Source organism: Grus americana, chromosome 5 (genome assembly GCF_028858705.1).
Source record: "Grus americana isolate bGruAme1 chromosome 5, bGruAme1.mat, whole genome shotgun sequence".
In the NCBI taxonomy this organism is placed as follows: domain Eukaryota; kingdom Metazoa; phylum Chordata; class Aves; order Gruiformes; family Gruidae; genus Grus; species Grus americana.
Window position 1 is genome coordinate 30,862,850 of NC_072856.1, and position 17,578 is coordinate 30,880,427.

Genomic DNA, 17,578 nt, shown 5'->3' on the forward strand with positions numbered 1-17,578 from the left:
CCACGAGCGTGATCAGACACCTTTTATTGAAACCGATCCGTGGAGAAAAAAAATTTAAAACAATTTGCCAATGACAAACAGCGCCGGCACCAAACGCTCACACGGTTCACCGGCAGTTCGACCCGGTAAGGTACCTCTGGTAACGCGGAGTCCGCCGCCTGCTGCTGCTCCTCACCCCACTCAAAGCCCATCCCGGTGCTGCTGGAGCTGCTCGGGCTTGGCCGGCCTCGGGGTGCTCTGGCACCCCAGGGTGAGCTCTGCCTCAGCCCCGCGGATTTAGCTAGTGAAGCTAATGCGGCCACCCAAGCAACAGGCTCAATGATTAACGCCACCGGAGTGTTGGCAGGTAAGGAATGCGGAACAATATAAATAACGTGGCTTTAATTAAGGCCGTAATCAGGCACTCAGTTTAATGAATATTCAGGAAAGACCTATATTATTTGCTGAGTGTCTGCAATGTATCTTTGGTCTCCAAGTAGCACTGTAAATATACAAAATATTCGTGCAAAAGTTGGCTGATTTTCTACAGACCCTTCTGTGAATTGTCAGGAATACCCTGTTCACAAAAGGATCTTAACAGTAAAATGATACTCTCTTTATTTTTCCTCATTTCTTTGTTTAAAGAACACAATTCAGCTTTCCAAACGAAACAAAATAATACCAAGTTCTTACAGAGGCTTGCTTTTTAATAAAGGAAGCCTTTTGCTTCTCTTTCAAATTGCATATATCTGACAACATCTAACATAATTAATTTAAAGGCTTGTGCTTTAGAAATGAAGTCTAAGGACTTTTAAGCTACCTGGGTTTTGGTTTATTTACAACATTTACTTCCTGAACCTCCAGCTTGCAATCTTGCATGGCAACGGATACACTGAGGTAGGACTGCAGCGTAGAGACACAGGTACCCGTACTGGGAGGGTAACAAAACAGGGTGAGGGGAGACGCTGCTCTATCACAATGACACAGCTCCGACCACTGAAGATGCACGTGACAAGGTATACTGAACCGAGACCTTCAGACAACCCTTTCCTTGATGGTTACAACTTGGAGTGAGTTGGGCAAAAAGGCAGGGTACTAAGCATGGGTGACACCAATATGCATGTCACAGCAGGCTGTGGTCCTGGATTCCGGGGCTGCCGGTTTTAGTGGAGGTTCAAGCACCAGATGCGACTCTGCAAAGGCATCTTCAGCCAGGCAGAGCTAAGAGGGACTAGGCATGAAGACATTGTGTGCGGAGTGAGCAGGATGGAGCTTCTCTGGTAAGGAGTGGATGGATAAAGTGTTCAATTGGCACTGATGGTGTGTGGAGAACATGTGACTTCAATCAAATAATATAGAGTAATAAGAGCTGCAGAAAGCTAGTGAGACCTGAGCAGCAGCATAATGACAGTTAACTGGAGAGAAAAGATCCCTGAGAACAAAACAAAACTGAGTACCACAAATGAAGGTTTTGTATCTTCCTGGGCAACTCTCAAACTGGTCTGACAAAGTGACCTTGGAAGGAGAAATTGTAATGATGGAGGCCCTTGTTAACGAGGCCTTCAGCGCTGGCACCATTCCAACAAGATCCTCTTGAGAGATCAACTCATTTGGGAAGAAGTTGTTTCCTCCCACCAGAATGGTGGTGAAAAATAAGGCACTAGTCAAAAATTAATTAGGATTAAAAAACCCCCAAACAATCCAATCTCAGGCACTCACGGAAAAGATATCCTAGATTTGGGGTTGGGGTTTTTTGGGGGGGTAGAGGGGTTGTTGGTTTGTTTGTTGGTTTTTTTTTTTTTGGTTGGTTTGGGTTTGGGATTTTTTAGGTATTATGATTCTAAAGTTAATCATGGCTGTAAGGTGACAGCTTTTTACAGGCAGTCTTAATCTTCTCCTGGCTAGGTTTTCTGTCTCTCAACTCTGCTTTCTCCCCACAAACAGCTGTCAGCATCTGTTGACATCATTACTGAAGAGTTCCATAAGTAATTAATCCCTAATGACAGGTCTTAGTTTAAAACAAGCAATGAAGAGAGAAGTAAGACTTGCATTTAACCATACTTTAACCTATCCAACAGAATTTTAATACCCTGAGTGTCAAATGCCAATTCAAGAAATTCTGGGAACAGATGGTTGCTTCCCTAATACAAGACAGTGCTAGTGCTGCCATTCCCCTGGGGTAACAGGAAAAGTACTCTTCGTTTTCCCACTTTACAGGTAGTTTTTGTTAGAAAGAAACACACTGTGTGACCAGAAGACCACTACCTAAGGTCAAAGTATATAAGCCTCACTACAAATAGGTATCTCCAGGTTCATGTAAATAGAACACATTTCCAAAGTGTATACAGCTGTAAATCTGAGAGTTCTGGGCTAAGGTAAGTTAAGACCCTAAGCCAGAATCATTCATCATTTTGATGTCAAAAGTTTATCATCCATGGGTTGCCATCGCTCCCCAGGCGTGATCCAGCCTGTCATTGCTGAGGGTGCAGGCCGTTAAATTCTTTGAGTCATACATACTGCAAGCAAGAAAGTACCTACTGCTCTCTTCAGATACTTGTTTCTTGATAGTATGACCAATTTAAGCTGTCAAATTTGTACTACAATGCAGCCTACTTATCACTGTTTCACTTCTCCTCTGTGTACCTAGTCAAAATAACTTAGTCCAAATAAATCCCTTTCTTTTTGGGTTTATACTTGTAGCTAAACAGTCATTTGGTTATTTCAAAGCTTTTCTCAGTCAGTCCCTCCAATTTGCCAGTCATTTTGGTGGCTCAAGCTCAGTCCTCTGCAGTTCTGCAGCAACTTGCAAGTGCTTAAGTGTTCATCCCAAATGCAAGTGCAGAAACTCCTGAATCTTTCCCCAGGAATGTTCCTGTGCATGGGCATGTGCTTTGCTCTCTCCACCCCCCAGAACAGGCACCCCCAGAACACGATCCATAGCTACCTGACAAAATGGAGTAGAAGGAGGATCGATTCGGTGACCTGCTCCTGGATAACTCAAGAGTTCAAAGTTTTCTTTCCCATGCTGGCGTAAACGCCCGATTGCCAGCTCAGCATATAAGGGGCTCTTCCACATACGATCATCTTCCCCTACCACTAGGAGAAAGTGACCTTCTGCTTTTTCAATGGGGATTGTGCAAGGAGAATTAGCAGGATTCGTTGGGTCATCCAGAGCTTCAAAGGTGTCAAATACACCAGCGTCGGAAACACTGACCTTATTCATATCAAAACGCAGCCCAGGCAGAGTCATCTCACCATAATGGAGGTCTGCAACTGTGTTTGAACTACAGCCAGAGATGCAGACAGCAGCCACTACTTCTGGCAGGAAGGTGATCATGGAGAGCGCTAATTCTGCCCCTTTCCCAGTCCCAATCACTCCAACTCCTGGTCCCTTCACCTTCACATAAGATAGGGGGTGGGGAAGAGAGAAAGAAAAGAATAAAGGAAGTATGCATTATAATGAGATTAGCCATTAAATGCCTTTGGAGTTGTGTTATTAAAAAAAAGGTTAGGTTAATTATTGATGTGACCTGTTGGAAAGCTACAGCCTGGACCCAGGCTACTCACTCTGTTAAGTGTCTTATTTTTCAGAGACAACAAGAGCTGTCAAACCCCACAAAATAACACAGGCACAGGAAGTACCATCACTTGAGCCTCACCTAATCCCTACTGCACATTTTGATGCAAGTATTTTCTTTTTCCCAAAACAGGTAGTAGGAAATTCAAGCAAAGTCTATTGCTATATATGTCTCAGGCAAGTAACCTCACAAATTATAGCTGAAAGATTAGATAAGCAGTATTTAGTCTTGTCTCTGGTCCCAAGTGATCTCTCATTACACTCACCTTTGGGTGACGCTGTAGGAATCTAGCTGCCTCCTCAAAGTACTCAAGTTTGAATTCTTTCATGACCTTAGGCAGATCTTCAAAGTCAAAATATGGCAGAGAAAGAGCAGCAAAACCACGGGTAGCCAGGAGACTGGATCTAAATTCAATCAAACCTCCTTCATCACCGAACATGTCAATCACTCCTGGAAAGGGGCCATCCCCTGTATTAAAAAGAAGGGGTACAGAGTACAAGTTATCAAACAGGACACTAAAAACTATCTAGTGAAGAGTGAACAACAAAATATAGAAGGCTTAAGACATTTTCTATTAATACTCATTACTTTTCCATTTGCACAGCAGAGATTAAGAGAACTAGTGCTGTATCTCACTTGAGCTATTTCAAACTAAGAATAGGTCCTTAGCTTCCTGTAAAAATATGTGAGCAGTTAAACTTTGTAAAAAAAAAAACCAAACCAACAACAAAAAACAAAACCCACAACCCCCTGTTCTAAATGTATTTTTCAATGGTCTTAACCTCCCACCCTCAGAACAATCATACTCTATATCAGCTATTTTCCCACAAAGAAGTCATACCTTAATTAGCAAAGTGCAAGCTCATTACTAATGAGGCAAGAGCACTGAGCCCTGGAAGTAAATTCTACAAACCTTACGCAAACTCTGGTATAAGGTGCATTGAGCAAAGCACAGCAGAGACACACCCATTGCTAAATGAAATCAACTGGACTTACTAGCTCTATCTCAAAATCAGCACTGTAACACCTGGCAGCAGAACTGCTACTGCAAATGTGAAGAGAGTAAAACTGAGAGCTATGCAGGTGCGGTTATGTGTACATGACCGATATATAGATAAACATGCATATACATGTGTACAATCAGTCCCACAAAACTGCAGAAATAATCAGAACCACAATTTTAAACGAGCATGCTTTTGCAGCCAGCGTCATGTTGGGATATTACTGTATGCCATATGCCAGCAGGTCTTGAGTTAAAAGGTGAAGGATACTACCTCTTGGAACTATACAGACCCCAGGCAGGCAACTTCTTTTTTCACTTTTTTTTCCCCCTGGCCACCAGATGTCATCACTGATGTACTCGGATCCAGCTCACTACAACTATCTCAGCAACAAAGGTATTTGCAAGAGCGCATTAACTGTCTGACGTTACCTACATGCAATGAAGAAAACACCTCTGGCATTTCAAGTTGCTTGAGAAAAGGAAGTTTCGGACAAGACCTGCTAGATGGTGGAAACCTCCTAACTTAAAGCATTAGGAAGTCAAAGAGGACTGAAACACACTTTTGGGTTTAGTTCTGAAAATTTTCAAAGTTCAGTATTCTACTTGAGAGAAAATCTGTCTGGATAAATTTATCATAATGCCATGATCAACAATTACATTTAGTTAACAACAGTCAGTCTAGATGGCTAGGAAAAAAGCATTCATTTATCACCCTTACCTGGAAAGCTTTCTAACAAGAACATATGAGCAGAACATAGTCAAGCATGAGTTTCTCTCTCATGAAGACAACCTTTAACTTACACAAGGATCCTGGACTGCCTTCCTGAGTGCCTACACATGCCCAAGTATACAGTTTCTACATAAAAAGCAGGATAAAATGGGCTAGACAACATGACTACAGCTTAAAAACAAACAAAACCCCCCACACCTGTAACTCTTATACCTGAATTGAGAAATCGTTCATGTTAAAATTACAGCGTAAGCCCACTCACATCATCTCACTTTTACTAAGAACGGCTCACAGTTGAAATTCCTGTCTTAATATTATTAACATTTTTCCATGCCTGGAGCAAAGAAAGGTATGGTAGTAACGCTGTAACTGGATCCTGCATCAAGAAGGATGCCAGTATCATTTAAGCAATGATTCCAGACTTTTCCATGCTATTACAACACCAGGCTTTCTGAAGTGAAAAATGCAGTTCCATCTTGCAGATCTCTGGATTCCCACTAAGCTCAGCAGAAATCCAGCTTATCCTCTAAGGCAGGATATATCAAAACAACTGTGTCTCAGTGATGGAAAATCCAGAATGCTGACTAAACATTTGATCTAAAATTCAAAGTTCAGTCTCTGTTGTTGTTTTTTCTTCAGTGGACTTTGGATCAGTATCTAAATGGATAAAAAGATTATTGGTTTGGAAATCATTCACTGAAAATACTTAAATCCCTAATAACTGTAGTGGTACTTAAAGGAGTTCCTGAACCAAGTCATTAGAGGTAATGTGGAGGGCAGTTCTACTAGCACAATGCTCAGGGAGATACAATACATTTAAATCATGACTCAAGTGTACAAACACCATCATCCATGTAAGGTTTCGTTTTCCAACACCACTAGCAGTCCTTCAGAATATCATGCCTCATAAAGCACAATCACCCCACAAGCAGAACAGGCAGAACTTGCTCAGAAATCTATTTTGCCTTTATACCACAGAACAACCGAAGTAACTCAACTATTAACTTAGCTTTGGCTCTGGTGTAACAGAGGCAGAACACCTATATTTTATAGAATCTCTTCCACTACTCTGCTTACTGGCATGTGTTTCACAGGGAAGAAAAATGCCTTTTTGATTTGATCCTACTCAGCGTAAACTCCTTGGGAGATTTAGCACAGGCTCACAAGATGAAGCATATCAGCTTTTCTGAACATTACAGATTCTGGTAGTCCAGAGCAAACATCAAACCTGCTGAAAAATCGTAGACTGAGAGCAGCAACATGGTAAACTCTACAACCTCTACAATTTAGCTTCTGGGTGTCACACAAGAGCCACCCACCCTTGCCCGCCCTGCCCGGTGCTGCCGGTAGGGACCAGGCAGTGTGGCCACACACAAGCAGGGCCGTGTCCTGACAAGCCTTTGGGTCTCTGTGAGAGCTCAAGGAAAAAAAAGAAAAAAAAAAAAAGAAAAAAAAAGTAACCGGCCACCTGTCTGCAGGGCGGCGTTCAGATCTATTATGGAATATGGATTTCCCAGGTGATATCCTTTGTATGTTTTCTTTTCAAAAGACACTTTCCTCGCTCTAGACAGAGAAGCCGGGGGGCGCGCCGGACCCAGGGCGAAGGTCTCCGTCCGGGGCACTCACCCGGCGGCAGGAAGAGGGAGCCCCTTACGCCTCCCTCCTTCAGCCGGATTCTCCGCACGCCGGGGGCCGTGAACCATCTCTCCACCTCGGCCTTGGCCACCACTGGCCCGGGGATGGCGCCGGGCAGGCTGTGGCCCTGGTGGACCAACATCTCCACCTTCATCGGGGTGCCGGTGCTGCGGGGAACGAGCCGCTGGTACGGCCTCTCCATGCCGGCGGGGGCGAGGCTCCAGAAGAGCCCCATGGGCTCCACGCCGGTGTAGTCCCCGCCGTGCGAGGCGTCCGTGCCCAGGTGCAGCTCGCCGCGGTTGTCCGCACGGTAGTGCGCGCACGACTGGAAGAGGCAGCCGCGCTCGTCGGCCGCCACCGCCCGGAGGGTCACCGCCTGCCCCGGGCCCAGTCCCGCTACCCGCGTCTCCACCCGCTCGTCCGCCAGGCCGGCGGCGGGGGACACGGCCACGCTTACAGCCCGCCGCCGCGGCGGCGGGGGCGGCGGCGGGGCGCGACACAGGGCCCGCACCGGGGCCGAGGCGACGGCGACCGCTCTCCACATGACGACGGCAGGTGGGTGAGAGTTAGTGCGCCAACAGCAATAACGGTAGCGCGGCCGCCGCCGCCGCCCCCTCCAGGCAGCCTCAATCGATAGCAGAGCCACTCTCCCCCCGCTGCTACAGCGGCAGGGCCGGGGCGGGAAAGGCTGCCTTCCCCGGGGCAGTTCCCGCCGTTGCACCGCCCCCCCGCCTCCCCCTCCCGCCCCCATAGCCTTCCCCGAAACTATCTGGAGCAGCGAGCCGTTGGTAAAGATTAACGTTTCGTTTTAATCCATTAAAAAATACAACGAATGCAAAACGCATAAATACACGAACAGCAACTTACACTGTATCCACTCGGCTTGGGTTTGTAAGGCACCGACGTGTTAAAAACTTACACAATAGTGCAAACTCACCAGCACCCCACGCACAATACTCAGTGCTTTTTCGTTCAAACTCGTACTTAGGTGCCCAACGTTACCGACAACCCCCGGGCGGGGGGTGGGTGGGAGGGGGAAAGCACCCCGCTGCCCCCTGCTCCTCAGAGAGAACCAGAAATGAAGCTGGAGGTCTGCAGGGCCTAGCAGAAGAGAGAGCCCCGTTCCCAGCACAGCAATGCCACCGCCTCACCACCCCTTCCAGCCTGCCTCCTACACACCTGCCTGCGTGGCACTCCCTGGCAAAGCAGAGATGCCTCGAGGAGCTGCGCAGCTTCCCAGCCCTGCTGTTTCTAGCAGCCACCTACAAGCACGCAGCTCCACAGGCATTAAGGGAATGTACAGGCAGGGAGAAACTGCCCTCCAGCAGCGCTGAGGACCTGCACAGGGATATCCAGCCCTGCTGAGGAGATGCCCACGAGCAGTTCCTGGCATGACTACCAACAGGTCCAATCCTGTTGTTTCTATATGCTTACAAACTTTCCAAAAGCATACAAATGCCTCACTTCTATTGCATGTGCCCAGAATGTCACATCGGGCTATGGGCTGTTGTCATCTATAAATGGGAGATGTGTGATCTGAGGATGCAGGCACAGTATTGCTGCTTTTGGTAAGTGAAATATTAGGTATTAAGTGTTAAGGCAGATGCATTTCAGTGCAATGGGAGAAGAGGAAGGAGAGGGAAGTGCACAGGGAGAACAGAAAGATGATTGGAGGCTGGAAGAGAGAACAGCTGCATCCAGAAAAACTAGAGCACAAAGCTGGCTCTGATAAGGGCAATAGCATACAACATGCTTCCTCTGAGAAAGCTGAGGCAAATTTTCATCCCAGCTCTCAGCTTGCATGAGTTTACCTTCCACTTAAATTCACATTCAAAGCAGACTCAACCTTACCACTATAATTTTTTCCACAGCTTGTAATCCCATACTACACATGACAGGAGGCCAAGACCTCTAACCAAGGTTAGAGAAGGATGTTAAAAGGAAGCAGCTCTCACACTCTTGCCCACCGTCATCCTCCAAGAAGCCCATGTTTAGCCATTTAACAAAAACAAACTTAAAACACCAGGATCTTAATCTGTAAAGTAACCTAACTGTCATCACAGCTTACTGGGTGCTCCAGACGGCTCGCCCATGAGGTGTTTGTAGAAGAAAGCTTGGATCCGCTGCCAAGCATCTATCTGTGCCTCGCAGTGTGCCTTGGGCTCCCCTCCCCACACCACAGGCTTGCCAACTAGCAGGTGCATTGAGGCTGCACACATTGGGAAAAAGGGGGGTTCAATGTAGTGCCCTGCTCCAGGATAACAGACTATCTCAGGCTTTTCCTTCCCGTGAGCTTGCAAACGTTTGCTCCCCTCAACTGCAAAGAATTCACTTTTCCAGTTGTGATCATCCTGGCCAACAATGAACAAGAAGCGACACTCGGCATTCTCCAAAGGGATAAAGCTTTGGCGGTCAGGCCCTTCTAGTGGGTTGTTCAGTACATCAACAATATCAGCAATCCCAGACTTGTTGACCTTGATGCGTTTTGCATTGACACCAAGGGGTGGAATGGTGATGTCCTTGTAGCGGAGCACTGCGCCCACGTTTGCCACCGAGCCGTTGATAAGGGCGGTGGCTGTGATGCCCTTCAGGAAGGAGGCCATGGAGATGCACAGGTCACCCCCCTTTGAGATTCCAAGCAACCCAATCCCTGGACCTTTAACCTGGAGGGGAGAGAAGAGAAACCACAAGCAATGAACCACAGCAGACCACTTTAAAATGTTGCCGTGTTCACAGCAGTGTCCATCCTGAATCTGGACCCCAGGTATAGGCATCTAAAGTCCTGTGTGCAGTGCCCACGTCTGAGGGACCCTGGGGCGCTGTTCCGTGCTTGATTTATGATCATAAGCCCTGCTGAGATTGCAACATCATCCTAACACAGCTACAAGGCTCAGTGCTGAAAAATATGCAGAGGGTACAGCTGTGCTTACAAAAAGCATGTGGATGTGCAGCCCCAGATTCACTCAGCTTATAAGGCAGTTCAAGGAAGAAAAGGGAAGGGGCTGGGGAGGCCTCTTCTACAAATGCTTTCTTTCAGTGCAACATGCTTAGTCAGCAACGACTATGACACTGTCATCAGTTACGATAATGTATTTCTTATATTCAACCACTGTCTTTGATTTCCCTGTTAAGAAGCTAACATGGGGTAGCAGACTCCACATCAGCTGATCTCCCATTTCTCTAGTATGCTTGATGTCTAACAGTGAAAAGGAAGTATCGTGAGGTAGCTTACTCATTGAAATGAATCTTAAAAAAATTACCTATTAAACCCATTTTTCTAAGCAAATTGTACAGTCCTCTGGAGTCAATCTAGAATAGGTTACCTTAATTTTCTATTATACAGACAAATTAACTAGAATAGGAAAGCTAAATGATTTCAGGGTGCTGAAGTACTCTAAGGACATTGGAAGAAGGTTAGCTAATATCACAACTGCTCCAATATCCAAAGACCCTCAGGAGTAAAAAGACTCTGAGACAGCATCAAAATTTAGTACCTTTTGTACCTTATCACCAGTGCAATAAGCTTCAAACCTACTGACTTTGAAGCATGGAAAGGGGGAAATTAGAAAATATGGCTGAAACTTTGCAATGTGTTAAAAACATGGTGAGGGCATCAGTGGAGGTGTTAATAGGAGGCTATGGGGAAAAAAGGTGGGGAGAAGCAACTTTCAGAGGTTTTGGGTAGAGAGATGGCACAAGCAGTTAAGGTTAGGGCAACTGAAAAGCAACCAAGACCTTTAACAACTACTCATCTTTCTGAGGTTGAGGAAGGTATTTATTTTGAGTTCTCCAGAGAAATCAAGTGTTGCCTCCTGCAATACTAGTTATTGTCATGCACAGCTACTTGGAAGGAGGTGCAGAACCAAGCAGGGATCTCTTCCAAGAGGTGTCAACTTAGAAGGATCCCCAAGTTCACAATTAGCTACTAAAACCCATGCTCACCAAATACCAACATTTGGAGTGATTTTAACAGCTTATAGAATACATAGCAACAAATGTGTACTAGTGGACGTCCTTGAGACCTGGATCATAGAAGGTTATCATGTGCTCCATGGCTGAAAAGGGAATTTAGTTCTGAAGAACATTCTACAGAGCATAAACCTAAAAGCCCCGCTGGAAGTCCAATAAGCCTCCAGGCAACTGGTACCCTAGTTACGACACTGGGTTGAAGGGAGCAGAAATTACCAGCGTGTGACCTATGTGTCACTATGTCACCCGGCCAGTTCAGAAGGAAGAACTGGAATAATCTACCAGAGAACCATTGTAATGGGAGTTAAATAAAACAAATTAATTACAGCCAACTTGAATGGTGATGCTATTTCAAGTACAGCAGCTCTACCCCATCTGCAGTCTGACAGGACCTGACTAATGAGAGTTCCCTCTAGTGAGAGAGTATCAGTGAACAAACCAACCTGGGTGTGTTGTAACATATAGTTTACGGCTTCTTCAAAGTACTCTAGGCAGAATTCCTTCATCTCTTTGGGGAGATCTTCATAGCCGTAGAAAGCCAGAGCCAGCACAGAAAAGCCATAGTTGGCCAGCAGGCATGCCCTGTATTCAGGGAGTCCTCCTCCAGTTCCATATAAGTCAATAATTCCTGGAAAGGGGCCATTTCCTGCAAGAGACCACATAACAGGACATATTAACTAACAATTTTTAATTTATATTCCAAATTCATAGGCCTGGGAATGTGACTTTTTAAAAAAGAAAACAACATACAGCAGCAGAATGGTACTAAGGGTCCTAAATTGTTGTGCCAGTTTTCAGTAAATGACTAAATTGCTTCAAGATTAAACAAGACAGCACAAAATAGCAGGCCTGCTAATGTTTTGGATAACATCAAGCCTGGCTGGAAGAGAAGGGATCTTTTGACAGTGTGGTGGGTTGAGCCTGGCTGGGGGCCAGGTGCCCACCAGAGCCGCTCTCTCACTCCCCTCATTCACTGAACGGGGGAGAAAAGGCATAACGAAATGCTTGTAGGTCGAGATAAGGACAGGGAGAGATCACTCTCTAATTGTTGTCACGAGCAAAACAGACCAAACTTAGAGAGGGAATTCATCTAATTTATTACTAGGCAAAACAGAGTAGAGGAATGAGAAAATAAAATCAACTCTTAAAACACTTCCCCCCACCCCTCCCATCTTCCCGGGCTCAACTTCACTCCCGGCTTCAACCTTCCCCCCCTCAGCGGCACAGGGGGACGGGGAATGGGGGTTACGGTCAGTTCATCTCACGGTGTTTCTGCCGCTTCTTCATCCTCAGGGGGAGGACTCCTCTCATCGTTCCCCTGCTCCAGCATGGAGTCCCTCTCACGGGGTGCAGACCTTCAGGAGCAAACTGCTCCAGCGTGGGGTCCCCCACGGGGTCACAAGTCCTGCCAGCAAACCTGCCCTGGCGTGGGCTCCCCTCTTCACGGGTCCACCGGTCCGGCCTGGAACTTGCTCCAGCGTGGGCTTCCCACGGGCCGCAGCCTCCTTCAGGTGCCTCCACCTGCTCCGGCGTGGGGTCCTCCACGGGCTGCAGGTGGAATCGCTACACCCCCTCATCCTTCCTCCATGGGCTGCAGGGGGACAGCCTGCTTCACCATGGTCTTCTCCATGGGCTGCAGAGGGATCTCTGCTCCAGTGCCTGGAGCTCCTCCTCCCCCTCCATCTGCACTGACCTTGGTGTCTGCAGAGTTTCTTACATCTTCTCACTCCTCTCTCCGGCTGCAAAAGCTCTCTCCCTCTAAGTGTTTTTCTTCTTCTTAAATATGTTATCACAGAGGCGCTGATTGGCTTGGCCTTGGCCAGCGGCGGGCCCGTCTTGGAGCCAGCTGGCATTGGCTCTGTCAGACACAGGGGGAGCTTCTAGCAGCTTCTCACAGAAGCCACCCCTGTAGCCCCCCCGCTACCAAAACCCTGCCACGCAAACCCAACACATTCCACCCCTCGCCTCTGTGAATCACATATTTAAGAATTATTAAAACATATTCAACAGAAAAACTACACACACACAAATCACATCAACAAGGAAAAAGAAAAAGAATTCCCCCCACCAGAATCAAAGCAACACTATCACAACACTAAACAAGAGTAGACAATACACACAGAATCCACCTCTCGTCCCTTCACCGCTATTTCACTCTCAATCTATGTTCAGTCAATGTTTTGCTCGTTACCTCTTCCAATTACTGTCCTTATCTCGATTTTCTCGAGCCCCACGTTGGGCGCCAAAAAAGACTGTGGTGGGTTGACCCTGGCTGGAGGCCAGGTGCCCACCAGAGCCGCTCTCTCACTCCCCTCATTCACTAAACAGGGGAGAAAAGGCATAACGAAATGCTTGTAGGTCAAGATAAGGACAGGGAGAGATCACTCACTAATTGTTGTCACGAGCAAAACAGACCAAACTTAGAGAGGGAATTCATCTAATTTATTACTAGGCAAAACAGAGTAGAGGAATGAGAAAATAAAATCAACTCTTAAAACACTTCCCCCCACCCCTCCCATCTTCCCGGGCTCAACTTCACTCCCGGCTTCAACCTTCCCCCCCTCAGCGGCACAGGGGGACGGGGAGTGGGGGTTACGGTCAGTTCATCACATGGTGTTTCTGCCACTTCTTCATCCTCAGGGGGAGGACTCCTCTCATCGTTCCCCTGCTCCAGCATGGAGTCCCTCTCACGGGGTGCAGACCTTCAGGAGCAAACTGCTCCAGCGTGGGGTCCCCCACGGGGTCACAAGTCCTGCCAGCAAACCTGCCCTGGCGTGGGCTCCCCTCTTCACGGGTCCACCGGTCCAGCCTGGAACTTGCTCCAGCGTGGGCTTCCCACGGGCCACAGCCTCCTTCAAGTGCCTCCACCTGCTCCGGCATGGGGTCCTCCACGGGCTGCAGGTGGAATCTCTACACCCCCTCATCCTTCCTCCATGGGCTGCAGGGGGACAGCCTGCTTCACCATGGTCTTCTCCATGGGCTGCAGAGGGATCTCTGCTCCAGCACCTGGAGCACCTCCTGCCCCTCCATCTGCACTGACCTTGGTGTCTGCAGAGTTTCTTACATCTTCTCACTCCTCTCTCCGGCTGCAAAAGCTCTCTCCCTCTAAGTGTTTTTCTACTTCTTAAATATGTTATCACAGAGGCGCTGATTGGCTTGGCCTTGGCCAGCGGCGGGCCCGTCTTGGAGCCGGCTGGCATTGGCTCTGTCAGACACAGGGGGAGCTTCTAGCAGCTTCTCACAGAAGCCACCCCTGTAGCCCCCCCGCTACCAAAACCCTGCCACGCAAACCCAACACAGACAGTCACAACTAGTTCTCTACGTCATGTAAATTCACTGCAAACGTATAAAGCTCTGCTTCAAAAATACCCAGGAGGCTTCTGCCCTGTGCATTTCTCAGAAGATTCATCAAAAAAAATCTCATTTTCTGATGGTTCCAGCTTCCCAGTTTCAATGTAAAGGTACTATAGCCATTTATTCTGGGACAAAGAGAAGAAAATATTTGCAACCAGCCTTACTAACCTGGTGAGGGAAGCTTTACATTAGGTTCATCGGGGACAGGGACTGAAGTCCAGAGCTGAGAGGGATTGCTACAAACCGGTAATAAAGTATAGAAAGGAGGAGGCCAAGAGGGAGACTCCCATTCCTGCTCAGAAGGGAGGGTGAGGCTTCCCTCAGGTGTCTGCAGACTAACACGCAGAACTTGAACAACAAACAAGAACTGGAAATTCACCTCAAGCCACAGGGCTACAATGCAATCAGAGTCCAGGACACTGGCTGGGATAGCACATATGGTTTTGGCACTATCATGGAGGAGTTACCAGGGACAGGCAGGGAAGAAAGGGGAGAGGGGAAGGCACATGCTATGTAGAGGAGCTCCTTGAGTACATGCAGTTCCAGAGACATGCTTGGTGAAAGCCTCTGGGTCACAGGGGGAAGGAAAGGTGGAATGTGGTGGTGATGCGGCTGCTACAGACCGCTCAACCAAGAGGAGGCAAGAGATGAAGCTTCCTGCAGACAACTAGCAGAAGTCTGGACACCTGCTGGGAGGACAACACAGCATTTGTCAGGCAATCTGAAAACCTTATAGACCCTCTCAATGATTATTTTCTGACAAAAATACTGTAAGGGCAAAACTGTTGAATGCTTTACTTAATCTTCTGCTCACAAACAGGGAGGAACTGGGGACAAACGTGGGAGCAAAAGGCAGCTTGGGCTGCAGCAACTATGACATTACTAAGCCTGGGATCTGCAGAGAGGCTGGGAAGGAAAACAGCAGGCTTAGGACTCTAGACTTTTGGAGAGCAACCTTCAACTTACTCAAAGAATTACTGGCTAAATTCCCTGGAAAACAGCCAGATAGAGGAAAGGTACCCTGACAAGTGGCTGACATCACCTTCCACTGCATTTGGAAACAAAATCGGTACTGTGATCAATGCCTTCATGTCCAATACAAGTCAATAAAACAAACTAACAGGTGTTTTAGCCCTTGTAGCTGCGCTATGTGAGGAGTGTGGCCAGCACATCAAAGCTGGTGAAGGTGATCCTTGAAGAGTGCCCAGTGCCAGCTGGCGAGGTCCAGCTCCCCCTTGTCCTCTGCCTGGTACCGGCCTCAAGGGGACTCTGGAAAGGGTCTGGCTCCGGACCGGGGAGCACAGGGCCGAGAGGAGAGGCAGCTCCCGCGGGGGAAGGAGCCCGGCACGGCCGGTACTCACCGGGGGGCAGGAAAAGCGTTGCCCGGATCCTCCCCTCTCGCACCGGGACTCTCCGCACCCTGTCCCGCAGGAACGCCCGCTCGTGCTGCGCCTGGGCCAGGAGCCGCCCCGGGGGCTCCCCGTGGCCCTCAAACACCTCCAGCTGCAGGACAAAGGGGCTCTGCACGTCCCGCTTCACCAGCCGCCTGAAGGGCTTCTGGGGCTGCAAAGCCCAGAGCAGCCCCATGGGCTCCAGGCCAGAGAAGCTGCCTCCCGGCAACGCGGGGCAGCGGGCGAGGTCCAGCTCCCCGTCGTCTCCTGCCTGGTAGCGGGCGCAGGCCTGGAAGAGCTCGCCCGTCTCGTCCTGCAGGGATGTCCGTAGCGTGACCTGCTGCCGTGGGCTGAGTCCCTGCACTGTGATGGCCAGCGGCTCATCGAAGAGGCTGCGGGTGGCGGGCGAGAGGCGGACGGAGGGGGCCATGGAGGAGAGGCTGCGGGCAGAGGTCATCCTGTGGGTCCGCGCGGGGCTGCAGCGCTGTGGGGCTGCAGGCGCGGGGCTGGGGCCAGCGCTGGGCCAGGGCAGCCGCCTCTGCCAGCCGCGGGAGCTCGCCCGGCACAGGGAGCGGGCAATGACCTGCCACATGCCCTCGGGGTCGCTTCCGCCTCTGTGGACCGGATTCCGGGGCAGGGCCCCGCGGCACAGGAGCTAGGCTCGGGTGGGCAGCCCAGGGAGCACCGCTGGCACGCCCCGGCGGGGAGGAGCATGACAGCAAGTCCCTCGCCCCGCCTGCCTGTCTGCCTCCTCCCCTGCCTTCCCGCCCCTCCCCGGCTGTGGGGGCGTTCTCTGCCAAAGACTCTGTGGTCCAAGAGCCGTTTTGGCCGCGGGGAGCTCCTCCTCGGTGTCCCCCAGAGCTTCCCGGGGCCGTGCGGTGGCTGTGGGCGAGGCGACGTGCGGGGCAGGGCGGGCAGAGGTGTTGGCGAGCCACCAAGCAGAATCGCAGTCGGGATTCACTGTGAGGACACGGAGAGAGAAGGGCCTGTGTGCCACCGACCGCACAAAGGTGGGCAGCCCGGGCGACCCAGGGGCTCCTGCCCTGAGCAGGGCCGTGCAGGGCCGTGCGGCTCAGCCAAGGGAGGGGATGAGGCCCAGCCCCAGCTGAGGCGGGGAGAAGCGAAACCAGCGGCAGCCCGGCATTGCTTCATATCTGCTTGCCGCCTCTTCGTGTCGGTCGCCTCAAGGCCTGGGCAAGGCAGATTATGTCTCTACCAGGCTCTGCCCAGCCCTGACACCTGCATAACTGTATGAATTGGGAGGGATGGTCAGGGTGATGAGGGAGGAGCACTTTCACAGAGTCTTCAGGCTGGTCAGGAAATCCCTGGCTCTTCCAATAATGGATTGTGCAAGGGTTTAAAAAGAAGACCATTCAGTCCGCCTTACCCAGAGCTGGATTTTTTGCTCCAAAGGGAACTGCAAAGGCAGAGCTGTTTCCTCAGGCACTGTAACCCTTCCTGGGAGATGCAGACAGAGGTGCCTGTTGCTCAGAGCTCCCCATGTCTGACTCAGTGGTGTGAAACAAGTGGAAACATCTGAGGGAATCCTCAGCATTGTCCTATTTTGAAATACTAAGTGGTCAGAGGTATTTTGCAGAGTCTCAGCAGTCTGTTATTTCCTGTGGAGATTGCCCTGTCTCTCCTGAACAGGTTAGGTGCTTGTTCACCTAGCATTTGGGTACGTTGTCTGGTGACCAGCCCTCAATATGTGGCAACTTAACGTGTTGTCGAGAATAGCAGCCCTTGGCTTGCAGTGCTGGATTTGATCACCAGCTTGACCATAAGCTGGGGCAGATGCTATGGAAAAGGGCCCTGATGGCTTAAGCAACACTCGTCTCCGCCACGCTTGGTGCACCAAAGCAAGGGGGTTGTGAGAGGTCTTCTCTGATCTCCTCTCCCCACCCAGGCAGCCCTTGCTTCCAAGCTCCTGCAAGTTCCA

The 17,578-nt window shown here is 49.4% G+C and overlaps 2 protein-coding genes across 2 annotated transcripts; both read right to left on the reverse strand.

Moving 5' to 3' along the window:
• Positions 1–8: 8 nt before the first annotated feature.
• LOC129207270 (acyl-coenzyme A thioesterase 5-like) lies at positions 9–7,594 on the reverse strand. The gene is made up of 3 exons (XM_054827954.1): positions 6,917–7,594; positions 3,823–4,025; positions 9–3,376 (listed from the first exon to the last, which is right to left on the reverse strand). Exons 1-3 carry the CDS (start codon positions 7,467–7,469, stop codon positions 2,801–2,803), a joined length of 1,332 nt encoding a protein of 443 aa, XP_054683929.1. The 5' UTR covers positions 7,470–7,594; the 3' UTR covers positions 9–2,800.
• Positions 7,595–7,714: 120 nt separating this feature from the next.
• On the reverse strand, positions 7,715–16,334 carry LOC129207429 (acyl-coenzyme A thioesterase 1-like). Its single transcript, XM_054828346.1, has 3 exons — positions 15,610–16,334; positions 11,338–11,540; positions 7,715–9,588 (listed from the first exon to the last, which is right to left on the reverse strand). Exons 1-3 carry the CDS (start codon positions 16,229–16,231, stop codon positions 8,983–8,985), a joined length of 1,431 nt encoding a protein of 476 aa, XP_054684321.1. The 5' UTR covers positions 16,232–16,334; the 3' UTR covers positions 7,715–8,982.
• Positions 16,335–17,578: the final 1,244 nt, after the last annotated feature.